The sequence below is a fragment of the Doryrhamphus excisus genome, chromosome 21 (genome assembly GCF_030265055.1).
Source record: "Doryrhamphus excisus isolate RoL2022-K1 chromosome 21, RoL_Dexc_1.0, whole genome shotgun sequence".
Taxonomy (NCBI): domain Eukaryota; kingdom Metazoa; phylum Chordata; class Actinopteri; order Syngnathiformes; family Syngnathidae; genus Doryrhamphus; species Doryrhamphus excisus.
In genome coordinates, this window is record NC_080486.1 from 13,197,487 (window position 1) to 13,207,418 (window position 9,932).

The 9,932-nt window shown below is 43.6% G+C and overlaps 2 protein-coding genes and 1 long non-coding RNA gene across 3 annotated transcripts; 2 read left to right on the forward strand and 1 right to left on the reverse strand.

The window, feature by feature from the left end:
- The first annotated feature begins 918 nt into the window (after positions 1–918).
- Positions 919–2,538, forward strand: LOC131109102 (uncharacterized). The gene is made up of 3 exons (XR_009120655.1): positions 919–1,031; positions 1,642–1,712; positions 2,051–2,538. It is a non-coding gene; the product is annotated as an uncharacterized LOC131109102 (long non-coding RNA).
- Positions 2,539–3,653: 1,115 nt separating this feature from the next.
- On the reverse strand, positions 3,654–5,409 carry rpl21 (ribosomal protein L21). Its single transcript, XM_058060712.1, has 6 exons — positions 5,320–5,409; positions 4,737–4,815; positions 4,592–4,653; positions 4,392–4,504; positions 3,872–4,022; positions 3,654–3,777 (listed from the first exon to the last, which is right to left on the reverse strand). Exons 2-6 carry the CDS (start codon positions 4,801–4,803, stop codon positions 3,688–3,690), a joined length of 483 nt encoding a protein of 160 aa, XP_057916695.1. The 5' UTR covers positions 4,804–4,815; positions 5,320–5,409; the 3' UTR covers positions 3,654–3,687.
- A 115-nt stretch (positions 5,410–5,524) lies between these two features.
- usp12a (ubiquitin specific peptidase 12a) lies at positions 5,525–9,421 on the forward strand. The gene is made up of 9 exons (XM_058060709.1): positions 5,525–6,033; positions 6,806–6,886; positions 6,959–7,172; positions 7,240–7,475; positions 7,610–7,686; positions 7,777–7,860; positions 7,929–8,126; positions 8,618–8,696; positions 8,782–9,421. The coding sequence occupies exons 1-9, from the start codon at positions 5,986–5,988 to the stop codon at positions 8,881–8,883; spliced, it is 1,119 nt and encodes a 372-aa protein (XP_057916692.1). The 5' UTR covers positions 5,525–5,985; the 3' UTR covers positions 8,884–9,421.
- The last annotated feature ends 511 nt before the right edge of the window (positions 9,422–9,932 follow it).

Here is a 9,932-nt window from a genome sequence, read left to right on the forward strand (position 1 = left end):
TGACTAGTTCATTTAATTTCTACTGAATTTATCAAGCTTATTTAATATATGGATTTAATGTCATTGAATGAATGTATTTGTTAGTTTCTTTTGCTCTGAAATAGTATGAGCATATTTGTTAATGGAATGTGGACACGGACCGTGTTGACAAGCATTTTGTCCTCAAAAAGCTTCATCTGAGTCATCTGTCAACGTCACTCAAATGTGAAAAAATAACCCTTTGACTGGCTCAGTCCTGGCCCTTCTTTATCTCACACATTACATCCTTCATGCCGGCCCTATCTCTGCAAACTGGAGCTAATTTGTGTCAATATTGGAAAAAGTACCCAGGTTGCATGAGATAACCTATTTGTCACAGAGAAGCACAACAAATGTAAACATGCTAAACATGTTCTCCCTTTATCTACACAAATATACTTTTTGCATATTTGCAAATAGTACATCAATTTGATTTTATATATATTAAAATCCTTTATTTCACAGCATCGTCAAAAATTAAATATCTGCTGTTTCCTAGCAAATTGCACACTGCCCTCTAGTGGATATTTACCAACATTACTACTCGTGCTGGCCTACACCAGAAGTAGGGTAGTAGTAGCAGTAATACACTGAAAAAAATGTTTTTTTGGCCCTGTAATTATTACCACAAATATTAATTTAAATTTTACAAGGATTTATTATTTAACTTCTTTTACTCTAAAATCTCACTCTTTATTTAATGTCTTACTTGATGATTGTGTGTGACTTTGTATCCTCACATTTATATGTAAATGTGATCACTGACACCAAGTAATATTTACATAACTAATATATTGATTTTACAACCTGATACCAGATAGTAAAATGTACTTGGGTAATAGCGGTAAACCTGGCCCCCTTGTGGCCATTCTGCGCATGCGTCAGAGGATCGTTAGCCCTCAGACTTCCCAAGGCAAAGTTGGAGGGCGCCATGTTTTCACGGGAAGACAGTGGAAGACGACATGGACAGTAGTTTAACAAGGAAATTCATCGATGTGGAGCCATATGGGAAGGTCATATGCTTATCTGACTTTTTTTCCATCACCTTTCCTCATCTGTTTACGTCAGTGCTATAATATAAAATACTCGACGTTAGCATTAGCTTACCTTTAGCCTGCCAGCTAGCTAGCTATCAACGGCGAGCTTTGTGGAGGTGTTTTCGGTTGCAGAACAGGAGGTTTTTATGTTTAAAAAATGTTTTAAATCTGTAATGATTCATTCCTTATATATGTAAATTGATTATTTTTGCAGCAGAGGTGTCCTCTAAGCTATGGGAATCGCGTGTAGCTTAAACAATTGTTGAAGTATGCTAGCGACCTGAGTCTTGGGGATCCTGTCGGGGAGCGGGAGTTTTTGTACAGCAGCAGAGTTTGTTCAGACCCTGAAAATATATCAATTATGACTGAAACCTGCCTGGAAGGATTAGAAATTTTGGAGCAAGGTTAGTTCACCGCATCTGTGGTCATTTTAATGTCAAAAATATTGTACGGGAACTTTTGTCATCCGTGTTCTACCAATGATCCAAGTATAACCAAGTAAACATTTGTTTTAATTTCACATATTGTAACACATGATATTGTCATGATTTGTCACTACAATGTTGTTTATTCCACTTGTCAACAGCGTCTAAGAAGCAGAGTCCTCTCTGTGTGTAAAACAGCAGCTTGCACCAACGAAGACGCCTGACTGAGAAGGTAACATTACAATATTACGTATATGGTTATTTGAATCTGTAAATGGCAGTTTAGCCTTTTGTTAAGTTTTATTGATTTAAAAGAGTTGGATAATGGAGTTCCTCAACAGTATCCCGTTGTGAGGAAAAAAGATTGTTTAGGTTCGGTTTCAAGACACATACATAAATATTTGTATTAAAAACTAAGTTGATTTTGAGTGTTTTGTTTTAAAACAAATCAACAAATATTGTCAAGCAGCTTTGTAGTTTAGGCTAATGTGCACGCAATCTGAAACCATTGTGATGATTTTAGATTTTGTATTGTTGCCATAATTTAAATAATTTCTCAATATTTCACAGAATATTGAAGGATGTTGACGCTCAAGTACAACAGTATATACAGTACAGTTATATTGGTGTTTTTTATCTCCTGTACAGCGACCTTGGGTGTCCTGAAAGGCGCTTTTAAATAAAATGTATTATTATTATTATTATAGTACAGCTGTTGAATGACACCAACATGGTTTAGTTATTCATTCATTCATTTTCTATGTCGCTTATCCTCACGAGGGTGGGGGTATGCTGGAGCCTATCCCAGCTGTTTTCGGGCGAGAGGCGGGGTACACCCTGGACTGGTGGACCGGCCAATCCCAGGGCACATATAGACAAACAACCATTCACACTCACATACCTATGGACAATTTGGAGTGGCCAATTAACCTAGCATGTTTTTGGAATGTGGGAGGAAACCGGAGTACCCGGAGAAAACCCACGCATGCGCGGGGAGAACATGCGAACTCCACACAGAGATGCAACGGAGAATCGAACCCAGGTCTTTGGTTTAGTGATGAAATGTTAAATTTATTTCACAGGTACCTCAACCTGTGGATGTGTTGTGTTTTTGTGCACCGTGATCAAGTATGTCCTTCCTTTTGATGACCACATATAGAAACGGCCCCTCTGCCAAATGTTTTCATTCAATGTGGCATGATACGTGTTGAACGATTTCACTGTTATTGTAAGTTAAGTTACAGTTCAGCACATTTTATTGTGTCTTTTAATTGTAATTATTTGCATAATTGTGAATGTAAAACAAATCTCCAATGATTTATAATGTTTTCTATGGTATTTCTAACCGCACTCATCACTGCTGGAAGTAAATACAGCTTTACTACAAACGTAGTAAAGGTGTTCTGGTTTGAAAGAATGTTTTGCAGAAGACGTGTTAAGATAATTTCATTTAATTCAAAGAAGGCCATCTTACAAAAATACAACACAATCATATTAGAAAAGTGGTGTAGGTGGTAGCTTAAATCTCGTGTAAATATTACTTATAAATTGCTCCAAATTAAGGGAAAACTAGTTAAACAATCCTGAAAAGTGAGTATATTTATATGGATTTTTAAGTAGATTCAAAGGTAGTTCTGAGTAAATTTTACTAGCAAACAGAGTACCTTTGTGTCTGTGACAGTAAATCTCAAGTAATGTTAAAGAGTATTTTTAATTTAAAAATAATCCTTGCTGAGAAGTAAATTTTACTTGAATATTTCCCAAGTAAAAGTTACTTAGGAATTGTGCGTGCAATTTGTTACCTAGCTTTTCTCAAGTAAATGGCACTCCAAATTTTTTTCAGTGTGGGCTACATATCCACGCAGTCATGGCACAATATCAAATATGAGCTAAACTTATGTCAATTCTTATTGAGCCCTCTATTTAGTAAACATTCTGTAAATGGCTTACGACATGCCTTGATCTCATACGGTACTATACAAAAAAAACCTATGCCAGCACTTCAGGTAGTTACTATATAGTATACACAATCACACACATTCTGGTACCAAGTATTTTATATGAACACTGTACTTGTAGGTGAAAGGAGACATGACATTTTCATCCAACAAAGCATCCCAGTGAGATTGCAGTGTTTCCGTAGATGTGCATGAAAATACTGAGAGCAGCAGAGTTGTGTACAAATATTTTTTATTAGAACCAGCACTTTAAGCCATGAACTCATATGGGATGGGCTCCAGCAGCTGTGGCTGGTTCTTCTTGGTGCTGACAAAGTGAGCATCACGAGGAGGAGCGGGCTGCAGGGAGGAAGAGAGAAGCTTGAGTTCTTCTGGCAGAACATGACATACTTAAACGCTTGGCTGAAAGAAGACACGCTTGTGGCGATCCTACCTGCCGTTTCAGTTCCACCCAGGTGTTGTTCTGCTTTGCCAGGAGCTTCTTGCGCTCGTTCTCTTTGACGCGCTGCAGGAAACTGTCTCTGCTCTTTGAGTGCTTCACATGTTCAATGCGCACGTTGATCCTCTTGGCCAGGATCTTGCCTCTGTTGGCAAAAACCATCCGTATCCCCAATATTTAAAAATAAGGCGCTCCCAGCAAACACCTTTGAAACACGAGTGTGACATCACAATTGTGTCAATTAAATACCCAAACTTATTGTCACCTCACTTGCACCTCTGCTCCAACAGGAAGTCAGGCTGAGGATGCTGGAGGTCAAAGTACTTTCCCCCATGTGAATGACCAAAGAGGACATTACATGTCCACATGGCAAAGTGAAGATGGGGTTACAAGACTCCAGACTTGGGATTATTTTTGGATTATTACTGATCCCAATATTCTGTCATGACTCCCAGTCAGTGTCTTACAAACCCCCCTTGATCACGTGCGTGTATGTGTGCGTGCGCCTACTTACTTGACTTGCTTGTTGACGATGATGCCGAGAGCATGTTGGGTCACGTTGTACACGCGTCCAGTCTTGCCATGGTAGCATTTGTGTGGCATACCCTTTTGGATGGTACCTGTGCCCTAGAGAAGACACCACCAAACTTAACCTCGCTCCTTAAGAGCACCACTTCAACCATCACATTCAAATATTGCCAACCACATCCTTACCTTTATGTCAACAATGTCACCCTTCTTGTAGATGCGCATGTACGTGGACAGGGGAATCGGGCCTGTGGGGTTGGAACGCAATTGTCATAATGCATTTTACAGAGATATTGCATGTCTCAAACACCACAATACAAACAATACTCACCATGCTTGCGGAATGGCCTGCTGAACATGTACCTGGTCCCCCTCCTCTTGCCTCTGGTGTTAGTCATGGTGCCTGATTACTGAAAGAGCAATGGCAGGAAGAATAAATATTAAATAAAGGTCTGACCTATAAGCTCACTTCAAAAAATAAAGTCTTGCTAGCAGCTCCTCTCCGCACATAGCATCCTTCCCTTTTGGTGTATGGCTACTGCTAACGTAAGTCTTTCAGCGTATCGTGCAGCTAGCGGCTAACAAGCAAACACAAATTAAATGTTGGCTTAATTAACTTGGTTAAATTCACAAATCAAGACCCTAAATATCATTAGACAGTGATCTGACACGCTGTCAAATGTGTTAACTTGCTTCTTGTTTCACCATCATTGCCTGCTAGGCCCACATGGAAGAGCCACGCCGCGGCTACTGCTCACGTTTAGCGGACTCGATCAATCTTTCGAGAAGAGTTACCAGGAATTTCTAACCACGATCGCATAATAAAACCACTATAGCAGACGCGTGAGTGCAAAAAACACCGAAATAACACTTGTTAGAGTACAAATTAAGATTTTAACCGGAGAATATCTTACCGCCGGTCTCAACAAGATGGCGGTTACGGCGGAAAGAGAGATGAGAGGCCCACAAACTCCGCCTAGTTCTGTCTGATGAGGCTGCCTTTAGGCTGCCTGAGTAAAAAGCCCTAAGAGGCGAGTGGCTGACCCAGAGTCAGCTTTACACTGCTTTAAAGCGGCGGTTGACCCGTATCAATCATTCGCATCTTGAGTCGGTGTAACATCAACATTCGTTGACGATTTAATCTCGGCAAAGAAAAATAAATGAAAGGCGTTTCACTGTAAACCTTTGGATTTTCAAAGTATACATTTTTAAATAACAGTTGGTTTAAAAAAGGTTTGCTGTCATTGCGTCCCTGACACGCATGCGTAATAGTTCATATAGCATGATTTTTTTTATGATGACATGTTAGCGGTATCGAGCGTCATTAGCGTCACCTAATCGATATCATGCACGTAGACTGCTAATGTAGGACGATGCGAAATGACAGGCAATCGCTGTGAAAACGAACGTAAACACCCGCACTATCGAGTGTGCCTGTCAAATACGGAAGTAGAGTGCAGCGAATGCTAGCTGGAGGAGCCTGGCAGCGTTAGCTTAGCCGAGCGGTCGTCTGGTTCCCCTCACCCGGGAAACTTGTCTTGTGAGCGCTCTTCGTTGTGCTGGAAGATGGCGCTAGCTGAATGGAAATCCTAATGACAGTCTCCAAATTTGCCTCTTTTTGTACCATGGTGAGCAAACAATGTGTGTTATATACGAACGGCTAAATGCATGCGTTAAACAGCTAGTCAAACCTCTTGTGTGCTAGCCATAGCAGTACAAGCGGCTACACAGCAGCTCTGTTTGCGAACGATGTAAGACACATTCTTGATTTATACTTTTTTCTGTCATACTTTGACAACGTTTGTGTGTTTTCGCACTATTGCTTGGTTGAAAGTGGCACCTGCTGCAGCTAGCTCGCCAGCTAGCTAACGCCAGCGGCTTTACAAGTGACAGCTTGCTAACTGCTAGAGCGCAGCTGGCGAAAAGAAACGAAACAATAAATTAAGGCTGTTACTTCAAAGGCGCTAGCCTGAGAAACGGCGTGCGCGTTTCCATTTCGGGGACAGGCTGTTTGGTATTGCTAACGGAAAACAATGACGACATGGTTTCACATCAGCTGCGCAGTTGCAGCTCCTCGTCCTGCACCCTGTGCACAATGTCACCTTTAAATTCACTTTAAATCACAACTGGCAGCTGCTTTCCTTATGGAGTCAAGTCAGTAAAAGTAAACCTTCCAACTCCTTTTCTACCACGATGCGTACACACAACATTCTGCAAGTGTTTCTTTCCAGCGGTGAGGTATTGTCTTGGCAGCCTTTTGATTTCTCTTTCATTCCACTAACAAATGACCTTGAGAATGCCAAGCCTTGCTCTTTACTTTTGTATGCAGAAGATGTAGTGGTTACGTGATTGTTCCACCCAAAATAACACCTGATGTAATGTCCGTTTTATGCCCCGCAGGGCGCCAATGCCTCTGCTCTGGAGAAAGAGATTGGATCTGAGCAATTTCCGGTCAATGAGCACTACTTTGGTCTGGTCAATGTACGTCACCTTCTCAAACAAGGTTGTCCCCTGCGTGTCGCTTGCACTCACAATGTGACCGCACACTTTCAGTTTGGGAACACCTGCTACTGCAACTCGGTGCTGCAGGCTCTCTACTTCTGCCGGCCATTTCGGGAGAAGATCCTGGCGTATCGCAGCCAACCCCGGCGGAAAGAAAACCTGCTCACCTGCCTGGCCGACCTCTTCCACAGCATCGCCAACCAGAAGAGGAAAGTCGGCGTCATACCGCCAAAGAAGTTCATCACACGTCTCCGCAAGGAGAATGGTAAGCCGCTGCCCGCCCACGCCGTCTTTCCAGGTTGACTCGCTACTCTCTTCCTCTTCCTGTGCAGAGCTGTTTGACAACTACATGCAGCAGGATGCCCACGAGTTCCTGAACTACCTGCTCAACACCATCGCCGATCTACTGCAGGAGGAGAGGAAGCAGGAGAAGACAAACGGCCGCCTGGCCAACGGCACCTTGGACTCGCAGAACAACAACAGCAACGCCACGCCCGCCCCCACATGGGTGCACGAGATCTTCCAAGGCACGCTGACCAACGAGACCCGCTGCCTCACCTGTGAAACGGTAACAACGTGGCAGGGCCCGTTGCGATGGCATTAGCTGTGCGCTAATGCCAGAGAGCTACAACAAAGAGTCGGTTTAGAGACCAAAAAAGCCATTTTTGTGAACTCATTGTTTCCTTATTCTTGCCTCTCCAGATAAGCAGCAAAGATGAGGACTTTCTGGACCTTTCTGTGGATGTGGAACAGAATACGTCCATCACACACTGCCTCAGGTACAATGAGTTTCATGTACAGGTCCCTCCTTCCCATGTGTAAAATCACACTCAGATTAATTTTTTTAATGTTCTGTCTGCTCCGAGTAGAGGCTTCAGCAACACGGAGACACTGTGCAGTGAGTACAAATACTACTGTGAAGAATGCAGAAGCAAGCAGGAGGCGCACAAGAGGTCTGCAGGCCTCGTCTCATGCGTTTATGCGCCTTGTACCTTGTTGTTGATGGACGTTTTCATCCCAGGATGAGAGTCAAGAAGCTGCCCATGATCCTGGCTCTGCATCTGAAGCGCTTCAAGTACATGGAGCAGCTGCAGCGCTACACCAAGCTGTCCTACCGCGTCGTCTTCCCGCTGGAGCTGCGCCTCTTCAACACGTCCGGGGACGCCACCAACCCCGAGAGGCTCTACGACCTGGTGGCCGTGGTGGTGCACTGCGGAAGGTGTGTAGGTGTCACCTCGGGGTTGCATGACAAACATGCAGTGCCCTAATTCATCATAGGCTGTGCTTGCATAGATACATAAATAGTACGGTAAGTACTGCATTCAAAAGCAAAAGGAAATAATTATGCATTAAATGAAGGCCTTGCCTACATTAGACGCCCGGTTTGTTCTGGTGTTGGGTAAATAACGGCACCAGCCATTGCCAAATGCCTTACTCCGAACAGGCGCCTAGAGTTTTCTGCCGTAGAGTAATTAATCCCCCTGAATGCCTCACTCCCTACCACACGGCTGCTATTTTCTACAGATGAGCAAATAGTTGCCATGACACCAGGAAAGGTGTGAAGTGACGTGTTGTTTGACAGTTTCACAGGCTTTCTGCTGGCCAAGTTGTTAAGGGTACCAAAATAGCCGACGCCCACCACATTTTGGTGGCGTTCCTTGTCGAACTGAAGGGGAAATAAAGCTTTTTGTCCTGGTGATGTCTTCCCAGTGGTCCTAACAGGGGTCACTACATAGCCATCGTGAAGAGTCACGACTTCTGGTTGCTGTTTGATGACGACATCGTGGAGGTGAGCGAGGCCCATCGCAGATCAAAGGTTTCCTCTCCGGCTTTGGGACGTGTTGTATCTAAAACCGGATTTTTTTATTGTGCAGAAAATAGACGCACAGGCCATCGAGGAATTCTACGGCCTCACGTCTGAGATCTCCAAGAACTCCGAGTCGGGCTACATCCTCTTTTACCAGTCCAGGGACTAGCCTAGACTCGTGAGCACGCTTTGTCCCCTCTGTGAGGAACGGGAGGACATTAAACGCAACACGGCAGCCTGCATGGTGTCGGCTGTGCCCTAAATATCCCATCCACTCTCTGGCTGCCGGCGCCGGGACAACAACCAATGAAAAGTGTCCAAAAATACTTCACAGATGTAGGAGGAGGCTTGTACAGATGTTTGAGGCATGAATGAGTCTTAAATCATTCATGCCATGTGACGTCAAACCCCGCCCCCGGCCCCTGAGGAAATCAAGCTGATGGGGGGGTGGGAGACGTCTCACTAGAAAGGTGACCTGCATTGTGTATTTCTACAGTGTACAGAATGGAATTTGTATAAATATGACAAAAAAAGATAATATTATTGGAACATATTCAGACCTGGAGGAGATGTATTAACACTATGGTGCACTTTTGATACCGTTTTATAGGTGTTGGGGAGTTTAACGCTCAGAGAGAGGAAGACGGCCTGAATCGTGAATCATTTTCTGTTTTAAAGAAAAAGAAATAAAGCCAGTATTGCGTCTCGCTGCTTCTCTTTGCGGGTCCAGTTGGTGCGCACTCATGACTCATCGCTGCTCTACGGCGCCCCCTGTGGCGCTGACAGGTATGACGTTCGCCGTTGTTTACCCCTGCAACAAGAGACTTTTCATTCATTGTAGCCCCCCCCCCCGGGCAGGAAACAAAATACTGATATTTGCTATCAGTGCCTCACTTAGAAGGGGGGGATTGTTCCTTAGGTTGACTTTTATTAGAACAGACAGGACCGGAATCGGTGTGTTCATGATTTCTGGATGGTTATTACTGTATTCATATTCACAAAAAATGCACCATCCGCACCGGATTTGACTTGGTTTTTCATTTGCCCCCCGTCCACAAATCCTCTTTTCAATGCATAGAACTCTGAATTAGTTTGTCGTCTAAATCCGATCACTAACTCACCATCGGCAATGTTAACATGAGCGGAAGTCCAATACGTCCTATGGGGAGGGGGGGGTATGTACCTACATCCAGACTGAGCAACCCCCTCCCTCCCTCT